The 26,066-nt window shown below is 42.0% G+C and overlaps 2 protein-coding genes across 5 annotated transcripts; both read right to left on the bottom strand.

Moving 5' to 3' along the window:
* Positions 1 to 1,270: 1,270 nt before the first annotated feature.
* On the bottom strand, positions 1,271 to 22,790 carry dachs (unconventional myosin-IXb-like dachs). Of its 4 annotated transcripts, none has more exons than XM_064683060.1 (9): positions 22,648 to 22,790; positions 14,496 to 14,931; positions 14,221 to 14,441; positions 7,901 to 8,214; positions 7,336 to 7,833; positions 6,571 to 7,275; positions 3,320 to 5,000; positions 3,069 to 3,238; positions 1,271 to 2,157 (listed from the first exon to the last, which is right to left on the bottom strand). In XM_064683060.1, the coding sequence occupies exons 2-9, from the start codon at positions 14,888 to 14,890 to the stop codon at positions 1,798 to 1,800; spliced, it is 4,344 nt and encodes a 1,447-aa protein (XP_064539130.1). In that variant the 5' UTR covers positions 14,891 to 14,931; positions 22,648 to 22,790; the 3' UTR covers positions 1,271 to 1,797. The 4 variants fall into 4 exon arrangements, with proteins under 4 accessions (XP_064539130.1, XP_064539132.1, XP_064539131.1 ...); XM_064683062.1 differs by lacking the exon at positions 22,648 to 22,790 and adding an exon at positions 20,098 to 20,206; XM_064683061.1 differs by lacking the exon at positions 22,648 to 22,790 and having other exon boundaries at positions 14,496 to 15,205.
* A 916-nt stretch (positions 22,791 to 23,706) lies between these two features.
* prg (piragua) lies at positions 23,707 to 25,754 on the bottom strand. The gene is made up of 2 exons (XM_064683032.1): positions 23,822 to 25,754; positions 23,707 to 23,763 (listed from the first exon to the last, which is right to left on the bottom strand). Exon 1 carries the CDS (start codon positions 25,678 to 25,680, stop codon positions 23,842 to 23,844), a length of 1,839 nt encoding a protein of 612 aa, XP_064539102.1. The 5' UTR covers positions 25,681 to 25,754; the 3' UTR covers positions 23,707 to 23,763; positions 23,822 to 23,841.
* Positions 25,755 to 26,066: the final 312 nt, after the last annotated feature.

Genomic DNA, 26,066 nt, shown 5'->3' with positions numbered 1-26,066 from the left:
TTAAATTAAAACTTACTTCACTAACTGGTTTTTTTCCAATCTTACCATTGTAATGAAATTAACGCCGTAAAATTTAGCATGGTAAATCCTTACAATCGGCAGGTGGAATTGAACCATCTTAAACCAAGTAGCATACGCAATAGAAAATATTCAGGATTCCCATCTGCTGGTTCTCTTATATTGAATATCATTCTTTTTAACATTATTGTTATTTATATTTAAAATTTCGGTAAACGTTGCCAGTTAAGTATTGTATATCGTGACGGAACACCACAAATATTTATATATATACGCTATAATTTATCTGATCGAATCTGGAACGCGCTTAGTACTTTTGCTCTCAACTGAGTGTACTAAACTTGCCCCTATAAATCATTAATGGCATTCATAATTAATATCCAGTATGTTTCCGAGCTCCGTCAGCTGCACTTAGGCATCAAAATGTATAATCGAATTAGTGTTATATTTTTGGATAGTATTATTCTGTTACTTGTGTCGGGTTATGCCAAATCCCAGAGTGCGATGGAAGGTGACGTTTAAGAGAAATAGTTGTTGGTTTTGATAAGAAACAGCGAATATAAGAAACTTGTCCATTTTTAGGCTCGAACACAAAGGTGCATATAGAACATCGTGTATTGGATACTTTCCGGGCAGATATTCCGAACAATTTTGATAAAATCGGGACGAAGTACTACTACATCGAGCATATTAATACTTTGAATTGGTTTGGAGCTGCGGAAAAGTGTCGTCGATTCGACGCGCATCTAATCAATCTTCAAGACAATATCGAATTGTTTAACGTGGGCTTAAACCTAAACCAAACCCTTGAATATTGGACCGATTTGAATAACCTCGTCAATCGAAATATATTTTATTCACTAACCACTGGAACAGAGGCAAACTTGCTAAACAATAAATTAGAGAGTAATGGGAAAACTCATCATATAAATATGTGCGGACTTATACAGTTCGATAATGCCACATCAAATTTTATATTGGCCAAACACAAATGCGTGGATAAAAAGGCTTACTTTATTTGTGAGACAACGCAACCAACCATAATATCTGTTCTATTATGGTGAAATCTCAAATACATACAGTCATTTTAATAAGTACTCGTTTTACTTCAAGCATTCATATTTAGCACTCGTTTTACTTCAAACATTCATATTTAGTACTCGTTTTACTTCATTCCCTCGTATTTAGTACTCGTTTTACTTCAAACATTCATATTTAGTACTCGTTTTACTTAGATAATAAACGCAGAATATGTTGTACATGCCTTCTATTTCTTTAATGGATGAAGTGGAATGTTTAGTACATTATGTACGCAACATGACTTAATAAATAAATATATGTGTGAAAAAACTAAATCAATATATATATATATGTATATATTGCCATATGAATAATATAATATTATAATGAATCAGGCAATGAGCAACAATGAAAAACCGCATGCATTTTACCCTTATTTAGTCCACGATACGCTGAAGGCAGCCAGATAAAGGTTCAATTAAACGAGGCTTCAGAAGCGACTTATACTAACTACATGTTTTCTATTTTATAAACTATATATAACAACAAAACCGTAGAGATTATTATTATTGGAAAAACCCCACTTGATTGGCACTGGAAGCTACAACCTATTGTCATATGAAAAACACACAAATAATACTCCATCGGACAACTCAAATCGCGGCGATTCATATTTTAAATTTAGTCACTTATACTAAGTTGGTCAGTTATTTACAGTCTCCGTCGGAAAGTGTCATTTCCTGGCTGATCAGCGTCATTTCAGATTTTCACCCCATTCGACTGGCCAGCCGACATCAAGGCGGAGGATATGGCCATAGTGGCATTGCCGGCGGCATTGCTGGCAGAGGCAACGGTTTGGCCGCTCAGCTCCATGTACTGGAAGGGCACGTGATAGGTCTGGCCTTTGTGCTCGACAACCAAATGGCCCCGCCCACTGGAGGCGCCCACAACGGTCACGGTGTCGCCCTTTTTCAGCTGCTGCAGTTCACCTGGCGCCGGATTAGCCAGTGCATCCTCCGGAAAATTCATTTTCATGATGCGACTTTGCGGATAGCCCAGCTTCTTTGAATTGGCTGTGATGGTATAAGCCCGAGATAGTGGAACGGGCGGAGGGCGTTCCTGCAAGCGGCAACCACAGCGCAATAATCCCAGCAAGTGGTGAAGTTTACATGTAAAGAGTGTAAAAAAGTTAAAACGAATTTATTGCACAATGGAAGCTAAAAATTCAACAAGGTTTAATATGTGTTTCTTGGGACACATTCTCAAAAATATATATATGTGTAGCTAGCGGTAAACAATTTATATATAATATAATATAATATAATATAAATAGCGGGTATAACACGGACTTAAAATAAATGTGGTCCAATAGCTTTGAAAATGATTTTGACACTGATCGGGCGGTAAACAAACAACTTTCATACGAACGATTTCCGCCAATTTACCACTGTTACGGGTGGAATTTCCCAAATCACTAAAACGGGTGTTTCTTGAGTTTCTATGTAGAGCTTTGAAAATAAGTTTAAAGCAAATCGGACAAAACATAAAACTTCATCAAAAAAATCTTGGGAATTGCACTTTCCACCGAGAAAGCTTTGATTTTGTCAAATATGTGAAACACGTCTCAAATGATTGTTTATATAGATACATGGAAATGAATTTGAGAGCGAAAGTTCACCCACCAAATCTTTGATCCCCATTTCCACCAGGGATGAATGGATTTTCCTAAAAGTGTGAAACACCCCGCAAATGAATTTAAAAAAAGATCTCTGAAATTGAGTTTGAGGCCGATCGGATGGTAAACAACAAAGTTTTTCGCGATTTTTCCACACATACGGGTGGAATTTGCCGAAACGAGTTACGACAAATGAATTTAAAATAGAATTGTTGCCGATCGAATAGTAAGCAGATCGTCGCGTTGGATATATGTTGACCGAGAATATATATACTTTCCAGATCGGAGATGCCTCCTTCTGGTTAATAGTTTGGGGATCGGGCATCCGTCAAGAGTTGCAAAAGGAGCCACTTACCAGGTCGAGTCCGAAGAGACTACATGTTTGCTGGATAATCTTCTGGTCGCATTTCTCGTGCGGATCCGGCGGTGGTGTGCCGGCAATAGGCTGAGGGCGTGGCCGAGTCACGGCACCTCCGATGCCCAGACCCGGCGTTTGGTTTGTGGATTTGGCGGACAGGCGCGAGACTAAATGGCAGGAGAGAGAGAGAGAGAGAGAGAGAGAGAGATAAAGACGGGTCGATTACAATCGATCAAAAGGTTTCTCACCCGTATTGGGAGCTGCGGTTGCGACTGCCGCCAGGGCGGCCATGGCTGCAGTGGCTGCTTTGCCCGTGGGATTGTTGTGGGCATTGACGAGCTTGGCACAGGTGCTGGCGATGGCGGGCAGCGCCGAGATTAGGCCGGCATCGGTGGCACAGGATCGCTTCAGGCTGCTGCCCATCTTCTTGCGCCAGCACCAGCCGCGCCAGATGGATTGGATGCGGGTGGCGCTCCTGTGCCGAATCTCCGTGCGCAGGTGCTCGAGATGCTGGCGTATGCCCTCGCTGATGAAAACGTGCCGCTTGCCCGGGGCCCAGGCCAGCGTGACAGAGCCATCCTGCACGGGCAGCTGTTCCATGCCCATGGCGTACTGAAGTATCAGCTGGCAATCCTCGAGAGCTTTGTCCTCGGTGCGCCGCAGCAGCCGGAAGGGAGCGAGCATTCGATAGCGGGCATTGAACTGCTTGAATCGCATGCGGTGCGGAAAGCCCGAGGCCATGAGATTCACGGTCTCCAAGACCTGCAGCGATCGGATCTGGCGCACCACAGTCACCCGATCGAACCGGCCCGGCTGCTCGAATGTATTGCTCCGGATGCAGCGCACAAAGTGCGGCCGGGCATGGACCAGGGTGCGCAGCAGATTATCCAGCCGCGTGTGAAAATCCTGAGTTAGCGTCGAGACCGGCTCATCCCCGTTCAGCAAGTCCGAGTGGGAGGTGGGCGAGATGCGGAAGCTGAGACCACGTGGCGCGTGCTGCTGGGCATAGAGAGCCTTCAGCTCGGATCCAAATAGATGCGTAGCGAATCCAAAGTTGCAGCTGTGCTTGTAGAACACGGCGACCAGATCGTCCGGCACCACGTCTCGGTTGGTGTCCAGAAAGTCCGTGGTGTCGTATTCCACGCGTCCGGCGAAGTGCCGAATGGCAAAGAGTCGAGGATCGTCCGGCTCCAGGGCGGTTCTCGTCTCCAGACGCGTCGAGCAGCGATGCTGCACCTTCAGCTTGGTCACGTAGCTCTCGGCCGTGCCGCGCACCGAGCACTCCATGTCCAACAGGCTGAGCAGGCCCGTGCGCAGCGAGGATATCAGATCGATGCATGGCACATTATCGACATAGTCCACCTCGGTTTCGCACACAATACCCTCGTCCCGGCACGACTCCACGGACGATTTGAAAATGTGCGTATTGTAAAAGTGCTGCATGGTCTCCGCGCACAAATTGATGCACAAATGCTCCAGCTGGGCGTGCGGCGAGGGCTCCTCGAACCCGAACATGTCCAGTATGCCAATGAATCCGTCCGTGGCATGCCGCACCGCATTATTCAGAGCTGCCATCGATTTGGAGCCCGCATTGCCGCCGCCAATGGTCGACGTGTGCTGCGACGCCGCATCCGCCTGGTTGTGCACGGACTCGTTCGAGTCCGAGCTCAACGTGCCCAGCGTCGAGCCCAGACGCTTCAGGCTGTTCGCTCGCCTAACAATCGTCGCCACCAACCGGCAGTAGAGCGCCTTGGCCAGGCAATCGCGTGTCATGTTCGCATCCCCATCCCCGCACACCGACTTCACCAGCTGGCCCCGCACGTTGTGGGTGCGCGTGGTCAGTCCGCGGAACAGTGCGGCCGGCGGCACCCCCAACAGACTGGCCACCGAATTCAGCTCCGTCTCGCCCTTTACGTCCACCTCGAGGCCCTGCAAGACGCGGAGGAGAGCTCACTTTAATAACTTGCATGAATAATATATTATTCATCCAGATTAAATTTCTGTCTCTTATGGGAATTTTATTTGAGCAAACTTTACTCAAGACTTAATAGTTTGATGTTAAACGAATAATTTGGCGCATGCAAGTGCCACCGAAGCTCTTCTTCTTCTTCTACTTCTTATTCGCACCAACTGCAGATAGTTACAAAAGGCAAAAGTTTCGTCAGCTAACAAATTCGAATGTCCTCTAGCCGGGCGTGCTCGACTAGGAGTTACGCTCTACTTACCGTCGAGGTTGCCTTACAAACATGTAAACTTTCTTTCATAATCATATACACATAAATAAACATTCACATTTAGATTAAGTATATTCGTTTTTTTGGGTAAACAGGGTATAATGGTAATTATTATACATATTTTCTATATAAATTGAATAATTTTCAACGTATGATAGATTTTTAAAAAAAAATTTTTATCATGCCAAAATAAAAAAAAAATAAAAAATATTTTCTATGCAGCCAATATTTTCAAACGAGCCCAAAAAAAGCTGGCCTAATTTTAAATAATTTTAAATACATACCCAAACGCGGATAGAGCCTTGCTTTGGGATAGGTCATGCTCGGCGCTGGAAAACCAACAAAATTAATTTCTACTGCCACTACAGTGTATAACAGCACACATACATATACATATTTTTATGTACTCTTGCATGCAGAATTCACACATACAAACATAGCTGCTTGCACGCCATTGGCTGAGGCAAAAACTTCGCATTCAAAGTTGGAATTCTGAACCCATCGCACTTGAATCTTCTTTTTCTTCTCATATACAAAAAAAAAACACACACACACACCCAAAAACATGTATTTGCAATCTGTGGGCAACACAATGTGTAACGGACCATTTATAAGATTCCGACTGCATATTTTATGAACAGTAAAATAAAACTTCTTGCTCAGTAATATATATAAGTTTCGAACACGAATAAATTCAGACGTAAATTACCCATAATAATCATCATCGCAAGAAATAGTGAGAAGCACCTTTAATTGATTAAGATACAACGCAAAGCCAAGCGAGGCGAACTCGCGACTTCCGCGCGTCAGATCGACACTCTAGCATGAACGCCATTCCACTCGAGTTAAATTTGTTGATAAGAATGGAATAAGTAGCTGAGCACAATAACATGTATGTTCAAAACTAGGTGGCGCCACTTCACAAAACAGTCAAAAAGGCTACAGATGGCGTCACGGCTCAAATAAAACTTAAGCAAACCACACCATCTATTGAAATATCTCGGAAAAATATTAACCAAAAAAAAGTGTCTAAATATGAAAATTTAGGATATTAATACCTTGTTATCGGTGTTACTATGGTTGATTATCAAGATCATTAAACTATATTTGTTATTGTTACTTTTTAAAAAATAAATAAAAGCCACATCTTTTCGAATTCGAATCGGTATCTGAACACTAGCAGCATATTCGCAACAGCGCATTTGATAGCCATAAAATTGATATAACAGTCTAAAAATTTCGTAGTTTGGGAATATGTTACTTACCCCACCGTCGATAAACTGAACGTTGCCCAGCAATAGCACAGCAGCGAGGACACGCACCACGTCCAAGAAGGGTATTCCCAATATGCCCAGGCAAGTTTTCCAGGCCTGAAAGCGCACCGCGTCCTCGTGCTCATTCTGGGTGATGTCGCCGCGGAGATAGCGCAGATTCGCCGGGGAGTAGCCCTCCAAATGGAGCTTCTGGCGCTCCTCCCTGTTGAGGCCGGCGAGCAGCTGGTAGAAAATGTGATAGTTCTTCTCCTTAGGCAATGGACGAATAACGCGAGTTTGGTCCAGAAAGTAACAGTGTATCTTGGTGCGATAGAGCGCACCGTCCGTGACCTGAACCTCAATAAACTGGCCAATGCGACTGGACTCGGAATTGGTGGTCGTCTTGGCGGATCCAAGTGAGCGTAATACTGTAAAAGCGGCGGCCAAATGCTTAAAGGCATCCGTCTCCTGGCCACCGCCGGCAATGGCAAACAACTGGCGCAGCATGAGCATGGCGTTCGCCGTCTTCCCGGCCCCGCTGGTGCCCGACAGTATGATGGCCTGGGGGTAGCCCGTCTCGCTCTGCTGACGCACTGCCTCCTGAACGATCTTCTGCAGCTGCGGCGCCAGCGGCAGGTCGCGCGTAGAAGTGAGCGTTAGCGGATTTCCAACATCCAGGTATGGATTAATCGACAGAAGTATCGAGCCCACGTTGGTCTGCAAGGCAAGCGAATCTATAGTAAACGAGGACAGATCTCCGGGAAGAGGGATACTCACGAAGTAGCGCTGCTCGTTGAAGCGGGCCTGGAGGGTGTGCATGACGGCGTGCTCGTTCAACGGGCCCGCCAGATGGATCAGATCCTGCATGTCCTTGGCCAGACGGTTGACCTGCTGCGGCTGCTTGCCACCGCCGGCTGCAGAGCCAAATCCGAATGGTAACGTTTTCACGCTCTGGCAAGGATTCACGTGCTTTGTGGATGGCAATTGTTGGCTATTCGGATGCGAAGTCACAGTCGCTGACGCCGGAAGAGAAGTTGCGGCGGAGGAGCGCATGGGCAGCGTATTGGATCTGCCATTGACGCTGTGGGGCAGGGAGGCGGGCGTCAAGGTTCCCGTAAAGCCCAGACTGCCGCCGTGCCCCTTGCTCTGGCCCATGCCGGACACCTCGCCGCTCAGCTGGTGCGGCAGCGGATGCGGAATGGACGTGTTGCGCGCCGGGATGACAGCGCCGGAGCCTGCATTGCTCGGCAGCGTCTGGCTGTAGTTGTACGCATGCTGCTCGCCAATTAGAGTTCACAATTGATAAGTAGAAGTTCCATGCACGTGGTTAGATGGAACTTACCTTGGTCAGGGTGTTCTGGCCGCTTCCGTTCGCATGCTGCTGCAGTGCATTCGCAGAGAGCCCCCCGGAGCCCAGATTGAGGTTCGGACTGGACGCGTTCAAGTCATAATTGGCCGCCTTTGATCCGCCACCGGCGCCAACTGAAACGCCACCGCCGGCGCCGGCGCCTCCTCCCATACCGTGGTGCTGTACATCGCCTGCCCGGCCATGCCCCTGACTCTCCACATGCAGCCGATTGCGCATGACCAGCAGCTCGGTGCTTAGACTTTTGAGCCGCTGTTGCAGGTGCACTGCCTCATTTGACGACGAGGCATCTGAAAGACGAAAGACACTGTTGTGATCAATAACATTCCCCATAAAAATATTTCCCATATGAATGGAAGAAGAGGTCGGTCTTCCTATAAACTGACCTGATATTCGTAAATTATCAATATTTACGATTAATAATATTTCCCATTATTAATATTTCTCATATGAATGGAAGAAGAGGTCGATCTTCCTATAAACTACCCTGATATTCGTACATTATCAATATTTACGATTAATAATATTTCCCATTATTAATATTTGTCATATGAATGGAAGAAGGGGTCGGTCTTCCCATAACGCGTCCTATAAACTGCCCTGATATTCGTACATTATCAATATTTACGATTAATAATATTTCCCATTATTAATATTTGTCATATGAATGGAAGAAGGGGTCGGTCTTCCCATAACGTGTCCTATAAACTGCCCTGATATTCGTAAATTATCAATATTTACTATTAATAATATTTTCCATTATTAATATTTCTCATATGAATGGAAGAAGGGGTTGGTGTTCCCATAACGCGTCCTATAAACTGACCTGATATTCGTAAATTATCAATACGAGATTAATAATATTTCCCATTATTAATATTTCTCATATGAATGGAAGAAGGGTCTTCCCATAACGTGTCCTATAAACTGGCCTGATATTAGTAAATTATCAATACGAGTAGCTGCAACAAGTAAGAGGATCTAGTCCTTTTTTTTGTGCTATAAAATATTTTTATTATATATAATTAGTGGGTATTTCACCCATATAGAATTAAATACGCCAAGCTATACCCCGCTTAAAAGACACGTGTTCTAGTCGGGAGTGCACAACTAGGATTTAGATTAGATTTTCAACTAAACTGAAGACAGTAGCACACTATTTATCACTCCCTCTATACCCTATAAACTTAACGTTCTATAGCCTATTTGAAATTTCTTTTACTTTTTTCAATACTTTTCTGCAGTACCTTCTGCGCTTTTTAACCGATCCTGAAGAAATTCTCTGGAGTAGAACTTTTTTTTGTGCCTAAGAATATTCGTATTTTTGAAAAATGACAAATTTTAAGGCGTTAAAATGTTCATCAGCCAATATTTATATTAAATTTATACCTCCACAATGTTGTTTTCTTATTATTTTATGGGCGGGGCGGTAGGTTATATATTGTGAATATGTGTGTATTTAAGTGTCTACGAGTCGAAATTGGTATCTGACTCTTATAAGCTTGGAGGTATGCTCAAAAAACGGAATTTGTGTATCGATTTCTATACCCTGCATCCATTGAATTTGGGTAAAAAAGGTATAATGGTAGAAGAATTTCGGACCTGTTAATTATATATATATTCTGTCTGTACTTATGTTTAAATGCGTTAATCGTAGATCTTTAAACTTTGGTCCTCCCAGGATTATTGATAAATTGCCCTGATTCCAAGCAATCAATAAGAATCTATACCGAAATTCTTAAGTTTCTAATATTGCACATAAAAATAAATTATAGATAATAATAATGAAAGTCCAGTCTCAACTAGACTAACCAGTAACTATGCCTTGCAGGCGATAAAGATAGCATGCCAATCTGTTCAGAGACTTCTTTCTCGCATTAAATATTATATTCTAAGCCATTTAGTAACTAGTCTTAGTCTGTGTTCTTTATTTACTTCACAACTTCATGCGATCCTCGGGCAGATGGGCGAGAGTTGGGATGAATGGAATTCTATTTTTCAAGCAACTTTTTTAATCTGGGACAAAATTATTAAAAAAAACTAAAATACTCTTAAATCTATGTATATTATACGAGAATATGCATACCAAACTTATTGTCCGTTTTCTTAAACTAAACTCTTTTAAATAAACACCTTAGAAAATTGATGGGGATACCCTGAACCCATTAAATTATAAGGTAGAAGGATCCTACAGACTTTGGCTAGAAAATTACCGTATGTAAGAGTAGTAATGTTATTAAGCTAAGTATTAACCCAAGAAACATAAATTAAAGTAGTAATAAATATTTCGAAATTTATGTATATTTAGGTTAAAACTTTTATCTAAAGGATGTTTTTAGTTTGAAATAATTATTTGACATGCTGCTGAACGTTTTAGGTTCAAAGATCCAGAGATCCAAAGATCAAGATATGCAAAATTTATTTTTTGTCAAGGAACATTTTATCAATCCAATTATATATGAAAATAAATGTTCTTTTACATTATATTCTCGTTTTCGGTAAGCTTCCATTCGTGCTGTTGATTATCAATCTTTAATTTTTGCATGCAGTAGAACTTAAAATCAGTCAAGAAAATTTCAAGAAAGCTGAAATAAGCGTGCATAGACGACGACGGCGACGACGGCCACATTTAAACATCTCAACGGATGTGTTGGCGGCGTTGCCTGGGACCAAAACTGGTCACGATGGGCCCGCGGAGAGGTTGCGACGAAGCTGGAGGCAGGCATATGTTGCAAGCCAAGCAGCACACACCTTTATAGCAATACAGCTGCGCACTATATACGACGTGCCCAGCACATATGTAGGTACATCGAGTTGTTTTTAATGTGGACAATGTGTTTTATTATGCTAATAGTTGCAATGATCGTAGCTCTAACAGATATGATATACACCAAACAAAATCGGTCTTATAATGGAGCCTAGGTACAGTTGTGGGATAGCGAGCGTTTCAATCGTCCGTTGTTTGGCCCAGATCTGGCTATACCATAATTATGCTATAATTGTTTACTTTTATGGTGACAGCAAGCAAGGTTCAAAGCTCTGCTCAAACAATCAATAATAATCATAAAAAAAAGTAATAGTAGAACGCAGAAACAAAAGACGTAGGAAACAAACGTGAACAGGTTTTGGTTGATCAAGATCAAAATCCTTACCCTGCAGCTTCTTCTCGGTCTCCCAAAATTTTTGCAATTCCGTAAAATATTTATCCAGTATGAAAACTTTTGACAGGCCCAATGTGGCCATCGTAGATGTACATTTGTGTGGCCAGCGGAGAATGAAACAATCTAATTCGAGCTGCAGTCGCAGAAACGAGTTTGGATTTGGATTGGCAATGCGTTGCTTTTATTTTTATTTTTATTTGTATTTTTATTATTATTCTCTTTTTGGCGACGCACACGACGAAAAGGACGAAAAGCGTGCTACGTCGGCACCGGCGACGACGACGATATTTCTTATTTGAATAATTTCGTATGCTTATACACAGCACAAAACACGCCCGATCGAACAGGTTTTCGGCAGAGAAGCTTACAGAAGGCAAACATTGTCCAGGTTGACCAGATTGTCTACATGCATGTGGCTATGTGTGTGTATGAGTGTATGTGTGTGTGTGCTAGCCTGCATCTGTATTTGTGTGCACGGCATACAAACTGGGCATGCGACCGATACCGATACGCCCGAACTGAACGACTGTCTCTCTGCCCGTTTGGCTGGGGATATTTTTATTTTGCTTTTTCTTTCTTTTTTTTGGCTGTGCAGCAAGTGAAACAACAAAATACAAACAAACGAGTGCAAAGAATGCAGAAGGGCAGCGCAGCCAAACCACACTGGCAGCATCTGCCTCAATCAGTCCAGTCCGATAGTTTTCGGAGTTGTGCAAATCTCTTGCTTTTGCTTTTCTACTCCGTATTATTTTTGTTGTTTCTTTTTTTTTGTTTTTTTGTATATTGATTCTTCTTATAATTATATCTGCAGCTCACTCGCGCGCGCTTGTTTTCTTGTTGTATGCAGACATTTTTGTTGTTTTTGTTGTTGTTGTATTTTGTTGTTGTTGCTTTTCTGAAAAACAAGTTACCACCAATTTCAGCTCGCAGACAGCAGCGCCAGCACACGCAGAGTTGGAACTCGGAGTAGATGCTTAGATACCTTCGAGGTACACACACACACACACACACACGCAGCCAGTCACATACACATATACATGTACATATATATATGCAGTAAATTAACACAGCTTTCCAGAAAACAATTTGATTGAGAAGCGACTTTGAAACATCGCTCAGGCGAGTTTTTCTATGTTTTTTAAACAGTTTATTTGTGGCGAACGCTCGATTTATATGCTTTTCTTATAATCCACATTCACAGACCAGACGAACAGCCGTCGACTTCACTTGCTCGCTCCCAGGCCAATACAAAGACTGAACGCTGGATTTGCGCTGGTCTGCGCCGCTCCAGACGCGGTTGTAGAAAAGCGATCGTTGTGCTCTCCGAGACGCGCTCTCATCATGTTGGCGCAGGTAAATTTAACAAACAGGTAAAAGGCCCGAGGTCTCTTTGTTTTCAGCTTCACTTACTCTGTCTGTGCGCAGTCGCTCAAATATGGGGTCAAGTATTTGAACTATGGGTCTCTCGCGTGTTAATTACCGTTGATTGTTTATTGTTAATGTTGCATTTCATAATTCCCACATCATTTCCATCGCAGTTTGCAGCTCACAGCACCTAACAACAGCCATATGCTAATTTATTCAACATTTTTACGGTCAAACGAAAGTAGAGGCAATTAATTTGGTTTGCAGATTCTCTGATCAAGATTATTTCTTCTCCCAAAAATATATAAATACTGCGCTCTCCATCATTATTTTTTTAACAATGCATTATACAGTTTAAGTAAAGATTTCCAGTAATTTCTTGCAAGCATAATCAATTGAAATAGGGCATTTCACAAAAATCATACAAAACATAAAATTAACGCCTGAAAATCGTTTATCCTAGACATAAACCAGCTTGCTGCACAAAGATATAAGCGAACACCACTTTTAGCTGATATGGTAACCCTTGGGTATTTATTCTCTTCACTGCATGCTTATTTCGCTGCACCACAACCTCGAATACCCAATTCGCTGCAAGTATAGCCAATGCGGATCTTATTAAATTTCGTTCAATAAACTTTTGATCCGTATTTTCCATTCAAGTGCAGTCAATTTTATGAAATGAATTTTCACAAAGATCTTTGAAAATGTATTATTTTTTACTCTCTGTTTCTCTCTGTCGAAGTAGTCTCTCAATTTTAAAGCTATCGTTATGAAACTGTACATATTCCCTCTATATCAATAGTTGCCATAGGAACGATCGGTTGAAAATTAATTTGTTCTTGAGAAAACTTTTTTGTTAGTCAAGATAATTTGACCAAAATTTGCATTTATTAGTTATACTATGCTCCTCATATATATGCATAATCCTATTAACATCGGCCCACTATATCATATAGCTGCCCTAGGAACGATCGGTCAAAAAGTAGGTTCTGGTATGAAAAACTTGTTTGTTTATCAAGGTATCTTGATTAAACTTGGCATTTATTAGTTTCACTAGGATCCTCCTATAAAATCAAAATCATATCAACATCGGACAGCTATATCATATAGGTGCCATAGGAACGATCGGTCGTAAATTAAGTTGTTGTATGGATAACTTTTTTGTTTTTTGAGATATTTTGTCCAAACTCTGCATTTTAAAGTTTGACTATGCTCCTCATATATATGCCTAATCCTATCAACATCGGGCCACTTTATCATATAGCTGCCATAGGAACGATCGGTCGAAAATTAAGTTGTTGTATGGAAAACTTTTTCATTTTTCAAGATATTACGGCCAAACTCGGCATTTTCAAGATGAACTATACTCCCTAAACTTATGCAAAATATTGTTTACATTGGACAACTATATCATATAGCTGCGATAGGAACGATCGAAAATGAGGTTCTTGTATGAAAACCTGTTTTGTTTTTCCAGATACCTTAACCATACTCGGCATTAACTATTTTCTCGGTACTTCTTAAATACGAGCAAGGGTGTTAAATCGTCGGTGTGCCGAATGGCTTCTTTCTCGTTTCTTTATGTCATTTATAGTGACAGGCAAGGCGGGAAGGTGGTTTTGGTAGGCATAAAGTGAGAGATACTTGATCTGTATAGTTACATTTTAATCGTGGCAGAGTATTATATATTATTTATATACCTATACCTATATTACTTTACAAGCATTAACAATTATATATAAGAACTGAAAAGTGTTAGTAGCTCACCAGTTATGTTTCCTGTGGTTTTGTTGCATGTTTTCTTTCGCCTGGCAACCGGGAGTGTGTAAATAGCTGAGAACTTTGTGAATCGTTCGACCACATCATTGATGTTATTGCCGGATAGCACCGAGGATTCCTGTTCCTTGGCAGCCCTTGGCCCCGCGGAGCATTCGGCCTTGTCCACGGTTGGCGAAGCTTTGCTTTGCTTAGGCGACGGCGTGGTTGAGCTGCAAGGCACAGAAGTTTTACCTGGAAACATTTGGATACACTATATTACGCACCTGAGTGCCTTGTGGTATTGGCAAAAGAAGTCGGGGCGCATGCGATGCCGACAGAGAAAGTCCTCGCAGAGTCGCAAAACATCGTCGCAGTTATCGCTCCTGCCCGAAGTCTCGCTCGGCTCCTTAGTTGGTCCGCTGGAGTTGGAGGAGCGCCGGGTCTCCGGCGTGTCTTGGTGCGCATCTGCAGGCTGTCGGCTGCTCTGTGGACTGTGACTGTGACTGTGACTGTAAAGAAAGGCCGGCAGGGAGGCGCCGACGAAGTCGGGTATGTTCTCAAAGAAATCTGCGGTGCGGTCGTAGCTGCTGCTGCTGCTGCTGGTGCCGGAGCTCTTGAAGCCCGGCTTGGTCAGATGTCGGTCCACGTAGTCGGCGTACGTCTGGTCCGGCAGCAACATAGCATCATCATCATATTGCGTGACCCATCAACCGAAGATATCTGCAACAAATGAGTCGAATACGAGCGAAATCAATCGCGACATCAATTCGCATTTTAATTGCTTTTAAATCAAGTGTCCAACTGCGGCTCTCAGCTAGTCCACTCGGCGGCTATTGGTCTGCGGCGGCTTCCGCGTCTGCACGCCCATAAACCTGTCAGTTTATTGGCGCAGGCGATTACCTCGATTAGCGTGACCATGACGAAGGTGACAGACACGGACGCTAATGCCTTTTACTACGCGTGACGGGCCAAGGAGACTGCAGAGAAACTGGTCACAGCTGTTCGCCTCTCAGATATCCGACATAGAACCAAGGCAAACGCAAACGCAAACGCAGGCGGCAGATGGATGAGTTGCCAATGGAAATGAGACACAATATTTATCCTACACTCTGCCAAGCAACCCGGTGTGGTCTCCGTGTGCCTCTCCGTGTGGCCCTAACGGGGGAACTCGGGGAACTCTTGCTTTCCGCAATTAACTTAAATGATTGTCATAAAATGTTGCTAGTGTGGAAGCGATGCCCATGTGGCCACCACGAGCCGCAGGCATTTCTCAGTGTCAACACAGCGGGCGGCACCGTTTGAGTACTCGTAGAAAGCTAAAACTCAGAAACTCACTCATATCTGAGTCACTTCCACATACTTGTTGGCTCTTATGGCGGCTACCTAATATGGGCGAAAGATCTTCACAGCTGACACCTCGCAAACTATTCTTGAACTGCTTTTAAGCCTGCCGACTGAACCAATTAAAACTGGTGCATCGTAATATAAATAACGCGGGTATTCCCCGGCCTTGCGCGCAGCTACTTTAGTGCTTACAAATTTAAATTTTTTTAACATATTACTTTATATTCAACTAACACTCGTCGTCCTGAACTAGAGTTATCTTTCACACAGATATTCAAAAACCGAAAAATAAACTTTCGTTTTTTAAACCGTGCCAAAAAAATTATCACCTACATTTTCACAGATATTGAAAGCGAAAAATAATAAACTTTCGTTTACGGTTTATTAAACCGTAAAAAGGTTTCACAAAAAATGATTTTGCAGCCGATTCCTTGATAAACAAACAGAATATACAAATATTTAATCTACCGCAGAAAATTGTATCGGAAACATGGAAGATCTTTTCTGTGGGGACTCATAGAACTTCTTATGCAAGTAAGGAGCCTATGAATTGATCATTAAAGCTTTAATCAATTAATAATAATTAATATCAATCTTGCAACTGAAATGCTTTTCGATAGTGCTTTAATTAAACATAAGCTTAAGGAATTCTTTCTTTAAAACTAATTAATATACACTTTTCTTCAAGTGTCATGTTTCTTGTTTAGTTAAAATTAGAATTTAAGCTAATATTATTGAATTTAAGATAAACTGAAAGCTAATAGCATTGGTTAATAAATAAATAAATATTTTATACTATGATAAATATTTTATATTAGCGAGCTGCTCCTAGTTATGGCAGGGTATCTCCTAGGTCTGTCAGTCCCGACTAAAGCACTCTTGCACTTAATTTAAATTAGGAAATGTGAGTTTTTTCTAATGTGCAATTAAAGCGAAATAATTTAAATAAAGCAAGTTCATATGAGTAAAAGTTAAGCAGTAAGGAATTGATTATATTGTTTATTATATTATATTTATTATATTATATATATTTCTTCTTTTTATTATCCGTACAGTCGAGAAATGTTTATTTAAATTCGTAAGAGCATAAATATGATTAGCTGCTGCGATTAGTTTTTGAAGACAGTTAAAAAGCTGCTGTCTATTATGAGAACGTAACAGAATCAGCTGGCGAAATCGCATCAACCAAAATAGGTCTCATAAATATGCAGGCCAGGCTCTGTGGCCAGGCTCCGTGGTCGCCCCTTAACTGAGGTTATTTATTCTAAGCTACGCGAGCGATAAAAGTTTTAGCTCAACGAAGAAGAAGAAACCTAAAACGTAAACGTTGTTTTGGCTCGTCTTTGGTCCACTCTGGCCAAGACCAGAGTTAAGACAATGTGGCCCTGACTTTGGCCCTGGCTTCGGCTTTGGCCATGTGTCGATGCCAACTAATTTGCATTTGTGCTAACGTTGGCAACAACAAATCACCGCTGCGGCTTAGATGCATACATATAAATTGATTACCAAGAGAGCGAGACTTTGAAATTCCTGAGTATTTAGTGGGGATTGGGCAAACATTTACAATCAATTTGTGGTCCAGCGGAAAAGTTTCCCAAGAAGAAAATCAGCGAGCAGCGATCAGTGATCAGTGATCAGCAAATCACAGGGTACAGAAATGTACTCCTAGAGTACTGCCCTATTATTATCATGGGGCGATGGCGATTCATTGCCCTTTTGACTTGCTACATGGAAATTACATGATTTAACTTAATTTAATAAAGAGCCAAGGGCGCAGCTAGTCGCTTGGTCCGCCTTCGCAGTCGAATCTCTTGTTGGAGTCGTGTTGCCAGTTCGTGCCTGGCTTTTGTGATTTACCGCGATTTGGCCAGGCCAAACACACATGTCTAATAGAACAACAACATCATGGCTCTGGCCTGACTCCGGCCTGGCTCCGGCCTGGCCTGGTCTGGCGTCGTCCATCATGGTGGGCTGCCGCCAACAGCACACTTGTCAAAATATTTACTGACCCAATTAGAGGTGGGCGCAGTAGTTTAGCCTTGGACTGAGCTCGTTTTCTCTCAGTGTACACATTTGCGCAGATCAAGAGATTTTGATTAATAGCTGGTTGTTTCGCCAGAGCCGGCTATTGCCTTAGTTGCTCACTTCTCGGCATTGGCCCCGGGCCCCAGGCGGACATTGAGAAATACTTTTACAAATCAAGTCGGCAGACGATGCACTCAAACTCAATGAAACTCAGCCCTAAGCCTTCCGATAGCATTGCAATGCTTTTATACTTATATCCCGTACATGGCTTAAAATGCCTACAAATAATCCCTCGCACGCTGTGGCGAATTCTATAAAGCAGCCCATCAAACAAACAGAAAGCCACCATAAAATATAGTTTTTAGTTCCTTGAAAACAATAATCGAATCGAACAAATGATAGTTGAAGCAAGAGTCGGCAGTGCCCGACTTGGGGATATCCTAAACCTACTTCTACCAACCCTTGCTTCGCACTCGCTTACCATAGCCCCGCTTGAATGAGTAGAGGGTATGAGTACTAGCATTAATAAAAGTAAATTTAAAAATGATTAAGTTCTCCCTTCCGGTATCGAATCCACAACTTCCTTCAATCAAGCGAACTAATTGCCATCATAAACCCATCCATGCCAGGAATTCCTGCGCCTTAATAACTTCTGTGTTTCTTGCCCGATATTGATCAAATTTTCAGTTCATATTTTTAAGGATATTCTCTCTTATTTTAATGCTGATTGTGATACAACAAAAAAACATTTGTTTCTGTAATTGTTCTCTATATCCCCAGATTTTATGTCTCTACGCATATGTTACAATTATTTTCAAATATCTTTATTCGAATTTATTTGAGGTGTCTTTCCACCCTTTCTTGTTAAAAAAGTGGCCCAAAGATTTGTTGGATGAAGTTTCGTGCTCAAATTCATTTCCAAGGTTCTTAATGCAAATTCTTTTAAGATGTGTTTCCCACTTTTCTTAGAATCCTCTCTTCCTAGCTGGAATATATGATTCTAAGATTTGTTGGGAAAAGTTGTATGTTCTACACATAAGAACTAAATGAATACGTGTTCCAACTGTGGTAGATTGAAATATTGAAAATCATTTTCAAAAATCATTGTAAAAATTTATTTGATACGTAACATATTTTAGAAATCCACACTGTTGGAAAAAACAAATCCGGTCAAAGGTTGAATGAACGAAACTTTTTGATTTGGCTTCAATTGCTTCCAACCTTTCGTTCTTTATTCGATGAATCTCACATATTTTTTTTTAAATATTTAGGTATAATGTAATATAGATTTCGAATTGAAAATAGGCGGAAAATTGATGTTCAAGATTGAAGTGCCGAAGAAATCGATTCGAAATTCATAGCTCAGGATTGAAATAAAAGTTTCAGATGGTGGATATACATATAGGTACCTTCTTGACAATTCAAAATGGAAAATATTTGAGTATTCAAACTGGGAAAATATTTTTAATATATATGCAGCGCAACTTAAATACCAGAAAATTGCAAATATCGTCACGTTTCTGGGTTTCAAAAAAGTAAAGAAATAGTAAAGAATGGCAGTCGGATAGCAAGGGAAAATACAAAAGTAATCATCGGTCTGGTTGGACAGGAAACGGAAACTCTCGGCTCGTTTTTAGCACCAATTTATGTGGGAGTTGACTCGAAGACGGAAATAGTACATGCATGTATCTGCGTCTGCGTCTGCGTCTGCGTCTGCGAGAAGGCGTGTAAGAACTTTTAATCGGCGTTTGATTGCATTAGCCCAAACAAGGCTGACAGCTGAGGCGCATTTCGATTGGATCTGAACTGAAATTCTAAATTTGAGCACGTCGCCAAATACAGCAATTGCGTTAATTTTCTTGCCGTGCCAGAGTTATGTAATATCGTGACAGCGATGCGATGCGATGCGACGCGACGCGACGCGATCAGATGAGATGAGTTGGATGCCAACAAGTGCAGCAGGAACCAACGGGCCACAAAAACTTGTCATCGCCATCTACGTTCGCTGTGAATCGAATCAGTTAGCAGTAAAAGGCTTGAAACAATTAGATGCATGCGTCAATGCGATTGGAGTTGTCGTCCCTTTATGAATTGGCAATTGCGAGTCAGCCGGAGGCAGCAGCTAACAACCAAATTGTTGCCAGGAATTTGACCTCCAGCTCAAATATAGCCTCTGGCCCCTGGCCAGAGACGCCAACCAGTTATTACGTACGTGGCATGTTTGTGATCGATAGTGTGCGGCAGGGAATTCTTGACCAAGCAATATTAATCAAAATGCACCTTCCCAAAAAAGGGGTAAATGCCACAGATAGTCTCTATACTAATCAATCAACACCTGCCCCCAAAATGCAGCTGAGCCAAATGGAAAATGTCGTGACCATACATTTACATGCTGCTCAAAGGTATACATATATCCCACAGATAATACATATGTATATAAACATACACCCACAACAATTTAATGGGAATAGAGCGGACAAAGCAAGTGGACTTGATATGCCCCTCGGGCTAGATTACCTGCGCATCTTTGGCTATGGCTGAGTTTGATTTTCAAGTCTCCGCGTTCACATTCGCATTCCGATTCCCATTCACGATCGCAGCCAGTCGCAGGCTGAGGCTGAGGCGGACTTGCACGCAGGAATTTATTTCGAAAGCCTTGGGATGCAGCTTCCACTAATTTGTATCTTGTCTTCGCTGTCAGGCAGGCAGCCAGAGTTCGCAGTTACGGAATAACAATTGGAAATTTCAATGTCAATATCGAGTCTCAGCCCAAGTCAGTTTCCTGGACCAGACACATTTAAATAATTATGGAAATTTACGCTCAACACACACCTGGTAATCAAATGAATACCTTTTTACCTTATCGTTACGAAAAGCCGAAGAAAGCTTGTTAGTACCGTAATGCGTAGTTAGCTATAAACGACACCCACCCACAATTTGCACAAGTTCCCATATAAATCTGCGCATATGTCTGCCTGGGCATACCTGAAGGGAAGCCCCACACTATAACAACTAATTAACACTTCCAGCTACTTCTACTTCTACGCCCAGCGGCCAGCCGTATGCCGACTGAATTAATGAACGAATTGAAGATCGCGTGACGACATGAAGTGAGTCGACATCGCCACATCGAACGACTGAGCCGCGGATCCGCAGATCCACAGATCCACAGTTGCACAGTTGCACAGAGTCGGCGGTGTCAGCGTCTTTTGGGGCACGTTGGAAGCGCAGGAGCAAATGTCGTGCCAGGCAAATGCATACCTCAAAATATCACAGGAAACTGGTTTCCGAGCGAACGAAAAAAAAAATTGGCATAAATGTTTATGATACAGTAAACGGATGACGACGACGACGACGACGACGATGACGACGGAGATGGAGACTAACTACGAATATGATGAAAAGCTGGTCTTTCGGCGACCAAGTGGAACGCTTCAACTGTGCACCTTGCCTACCTACATATGTACGGGTGTTATCTGTAGCATTGCATTGTCTTGAAAAACACACACATTATCCAAAAAAAAGAAATCAAACAAAAAGGCAGCCAGAGGCAGAAGAAAGTGAATTGTTGAATTGTTGATCAAACTACATGCAAAACGGATGTGAAACGCGGCTCTCATGTGAATATCTGGCAGACTTGTGCATACATCTGATTACATTTCTCCCCAACGAAACAGAATTAAATATGGAAAAAGATTCGCCAAATAACAGCCAAGCACATCCACAGGCTGACTGATGTCTGACATTGATAGATTCGATCGACGGAGCACAATTACAATAAACAATGTTTGGGAATGGGGAACCTTCAAATCGGATAATCTCGGCTAGACAACAGCAATCTTTGACTGCGGTCAACATCCCCCCTTTTTTACCATACACAATCATATGTACACATGTTTAAAGTTCGTTTTAGTCCCAGGATGGATATATATATAAGGTGTTTCCCAGCCTTGTAGATATTACTTTTTCACCCAGTTCCCGCTCGTGGAAAACTTAAATCTACCCGTACCATTAAGAACTCTACCACCATATGAATATATGTTTAAAGTCCAGCGAATAAAGAACCTTAAGTGGGAATCAACGTTTTCCGCCTATATTAATCTTATGCTAAGAATCTTGAAGCCGATAAATAAACTTTCTTTCATTTAAGCCCTTTTCATTCAAGAGCAATGCAAAATGCTGGAAATAGAAAAAAAAGTATCAAATAAATTTTCACAAAGATCTTTGAGAATGAGAATTTTATCCATGGTGGATAAAAAAAGCTGTAAAGATTTTGCCAAATTTTCACATTTGCTGGTGGAATTTCCATGAATTGATAAAGTTATTATGAAGGGATCTAAAATGAAACGAAAATTATAACTTTTGCTAAAAATTCTTTGAACCGCGTTCTGCACCGAGAATACTTGAACTTTGCGAAAATTATCAAATCTGTCTCAAATGAACTTTCTCAAAGAAACCAAATCCTTTGGCGCCATTTCCACAAAGAACACATGCATTTTCCTAAACCCCCTTTCAAGTAGTATCTTTTCTAGTACATGTAAAAATAATAATAAGGCAAAAGTGCCCAATAAATCTATATTAAAGATTCCTCTCCTCCCCCGCCTGATGGCTGATTCGCAGCAGCTGTTGGCGCCGGCAACTTGTTACGGGAAGTCGAAGGCAACGCAATTCATAAGGAAGACAGGAATTTAGTGAGCCTTCCTTCCCCTTCGCCCCTTCAGGTATTCTCAAATTCCCTGCCAACTGCTTTGAACTTAAGTCTAACTTTAAGTCTTCTTTCGGTTGCAGCAATTTTCAATATTGTACATTACCGCTCTTTGCACACATACATATTTTCTCAATATTTAATTTTGAGTACAAGCACTTTTCACATATTTTTGGCATTTCTTAACTGGCCAACAAATATTATTCTGATATTACAAGAAACCAAACATTGGCACAGGCGATTATGCTTCTTCATAATGTGCACGTCGGTTAACATGTTTTTTATTTATGTATTATATTATTATAACTTATCATCTGGTTTGTCAATTTATCAGAAAAAGAAGTAAACAAACTGAAACCCACGCTTGCGAACTGCACACAGATTGTTTTACACTCTCAGCGAATCGCGCTTATATCTGACGTCTTCACTCGTCGCATTGTTTTTCCGAACTGATCGGAGGATGTACGAACAGAACCGTGGAACCGGTGCTGCAAGAAAGTAACACAAGCTGCCCAGCTGGAGCAGCTGTTGCGCCGCCGTTGTTTTAGCAAAGCGACAGAATGTTTTGAGCACAGGCCTAAAACAATTAACTCGTTGAGGGTGAGGCGTGTTGAGCCACATAATAAGCTTGTGCAGATGGAACCAACTCATTATGCTGATGTGGTCTATGTCACCTGGATCAAATATTGCCCAAGGCTTTCCTAGAGTGTCAAACTGATAAATTGTTCGTTTCCCTACGACATCTCAGGTGTGAGTACTTTGATTCTAACAGAACAAAAAAACAGATGTAAGTATGTAATGTTGCTTTACATTTAAATATATTTAATATATATTTTAAAATAATAAATGCTCTAAAGTGACAATACACAAAGAGATACCAAATAAGAGTTACTGAACAATGGCAGGGAATAATCTGCTTAGCTAAGGTGAAGCATGCATGATTCCTGTGCATCCGAGAGTGTACAAAAGTCTACTGTAACACAATCTTAAAAAAATTAAATTAAAGAGAAGTAAAATTGATATTTAGATAGGAAAATAAAATGCAATAAAGACAGAGCCCGACATTCGTAATCTCATCACATTTGCAGATCTTTATTCATAGTTTGGCCTCTATATCAATTTGGCAACTAAAGCTGGCAACATTATTTTTGGTCTGAATTCATGTAAAAATGTTACTCTCAAATATCCTATATAGGCATAGCTCAAAATTTCCCAACCCATAACTCGGTCAAATCTCATACGATTTTCACAAGGTTTAGCTATTTGTTCAATGTTTGGCCTCTAGATCAATTTGGCAACTAAAGCTGGCAACATATATATATAGGTTAAAATTTTCCACTCCATAATTCGGTCAATGTCAAATGCCTAAATATTATACTCAGTTCACTAAATTAAAGAAAGTATATTGGTTTTGGGCAATGTCCGTAAGAATTCAAATCATACTGAATATCTATCTATTCGTCAATATCAACGTCAGTCTAAAATTATAACATAATATGAATTAATAACCTTTATTACGATCAATATCTTTTTTACTTAGCAATAATAATAGCTTATCAAGCTCCATTGCTCTCCTCGGGACGCGTCTCGCTGTAAAAGCCGAGATTCATTGTGGGTATCATATTGCTATAGAAGGACAACTCAGAAGCCGAAGGCCTTAAGTTAGCCATCTGAGCAGGCTCCTGTACGATAGGCGGCTTGGCAGCGCCAATCTGCTCGCCAATGGGATGACCCAGCGGTACCGCAGCAGCGGCTAGCAACGCCTCTTGTGTGCTCTTAGCCACACTATGCTGTAGCTCATGGACTTTGAGGTGGTTTTCCAGCTCCGACTGTTGCAGAAAGGTGATGCAACAGATCGCACAAGTATAGCTGGGGCCATGAGCCTCCAATTCATGACGTTGCAGCTGTTCCCGTCGGTTGAAGCCCTGTCCGCAAATCTTGCACGCAAAAAGCCTATCCATATGCAGAGCCCGATGACGCTGTAGATCCCGCTCACGCTGAAATCCTCTGTCGCAAACATCACAGCGAAAATTGCGCGATATCTTCGCTGGTGGTTTATTCTTTGGCTGCGACGTCGGCTGTTGTTGATAGGAGTAGGGAAGCTGCTGCACTGATGCATCGGCTTCCACGTAGGGATGCAGTGGAAGCTGCACTTGTTCCAGCGGCACCGTCATGTTTATGCGCACATTTTGATTATGTTGCTCCACGTCGCGCTTTAAGTGCACTTGCTGGTGCACTAAAAGCTTGTCTTTGCGAGCAAATGAAGCAGGGCATCGTTGGCACTGGTAGGGCTTGACCTCGGCATGGGAGCGCGTGTGCTTCATCAGCTCTAGTGGAGTTTGAAAAGAACGCGGACATTGCTGGCAAACAAACGGCTTGACACTGCTGTGAATGCGCAAGTGCTTGGTTAGGTTGGTATTGCGTGAAAAGCTTTTGGAACAGACGTGACACGAAAAGGGCCGCACGCCAGTATGAACAATTGTGTGCTTCTTCAAGTCCGAACGTCGAACGAATCCCTTGCTGCAGAGTGCGCATACATACGGCCGCTCAGCGTCATGCAGCTCCTTGATGTGCGCAATAAGAGCAGGCCTTGTGGTCAAGCGCAGCTGACAGTAGTTACAACTGAAAGGCGCAGAGACGTCGTGTGATCCCAGCTCATGCTGCTGGCAGTCTGGCTGTAGTGTGAAGGCCAGATCGCAGTATTGGCACAGAAAGGCGCTCTTGGGATGTGCATTTACCGTGGCACTGGCATCTGCAGTTTGGTGTGCCTGCATGATCGCCATTTGGGCTGCATCCATGCCGAGCGGCATATCAACATCTTCATCATTTTGAGGTTCCTCCTCATCCTCGTCGTCCCACTCCTCCTCGTCAAGGTCAGCCTCTCCATCGGATCCTAAGAATTCGTCATCGCTGGTCTCGCAAAGTTGATCTGGATCCACGTCGACAATGACGCAGCCTTCTTCGCCTTCTTCGAATTCAAACACGCCAGGATTGCCATTCAGGCCAGGTCGGTACTTGGCATCCAGAGAAATAATGTTTTTTAAATCTTGCTGCAGCTCAGACTCCCGCTGCTGCATGCACCGGCGCTGCTCATAGAAGTCCTTGAGCATTTCAAGGCAGCGTACACAGATACGTTCCGGTAAGCACTCATGGCGCTCATACTTTACACCCCAGATACTTTGGCACGCATCGACTATTAATTGCTTTTCGCCTTCACCGTTTTCACATCCTTCTTTAATAAAATCTGCGGTAGCTTCGTAAATGTTTGGCGATTCTGTTGTCAATGTCACGCGTGAATGGCATAGACGACATGGCGTTGGTTTTGATATAGATACTCGACGCTTTTTCTTATCCTCATTTATATATCCTGCGTCATCTGTTCCTAAATTGAGCATTTTTTTCTGCACTTTGTAAAGACAAATGAGCGGCAACGCGAACAATAAAATATAAAAATGTTATTTCTAACATAACAGCGAACAACCAACGATGGGCTTACTGTTATTAACAGCACCATGCACCAATTCGCGGTAAAAGTAAGTTGCCATCCCTGGAAACAATAATCGGAAAACATTTTTTTATTGTTTATGTAGTTTACGCAGTGATAAAAACTTTAAGGAACGAATTTTTTTGTTAAAGGGTTGGTTAAGTTCCCCAGTAAAAGAATGACCAAATTGGTTATGTATTTTAAAGCAAATTTATAACCAATATATGAATAGGGAAACGCAGGCGTTTGACGCCCGTTTTATTTGAGCACTGTTATGTACCGTAGTTTTTAGTTGCT

This window comes from Drosophila montana, unplaced genomic scaffold, assembly GCF_035044405.1.
Source record: "Drosophila montana isolate Dmon_TW-CO22-7 unplaced genomic scaffold, ASM3504440v1 contig_2581_1, whole genome shotgun sequence".
Classification (NCBI taxonomy): Eukaryota; Metazoa; Arthropoda; class Insecta; order Diptera; family Drosophilidae; genus Drosophila; species Drosophila montana.
This window is presented reverse-complemented; position numbering and strand designations above follow the sequence as displayed.

What these genes read in the sequence shown, in the direction of transcription:
- prg (XM_064683032.1), bottom strand. Translation starts at nt 25,680, where the DNA reads ATGCTCAATTTAGGAACAGATGACGCAGGATATATAAATGAGGATAAG.
- dachs (XM_064683060.1), bottom strand. Translation starts at nt 14,890, where the DNA reads ATGTTGCTGCCGGACCAGACGTACGCCGACTACGTGGACCGACATCTG. An exon ending in GCCAGAACACCCTGACCAAG is followed by an intron (nt 7,834 to 7,900) that starts GTAAGTTCCATC and finishes ATTGGCGAGCAG; the next exon opens with CATGCGTACAACTACAGCCA. An exon ending in TTCAGTTTATCGACGGTGGG is followed by an intron (nt 5,001 to 6,570) that starts GTAAGTAACATA and finishes CGCGTCTTGCAG; the next exon opens with GGCCTCGAGGTGGACGTAAA.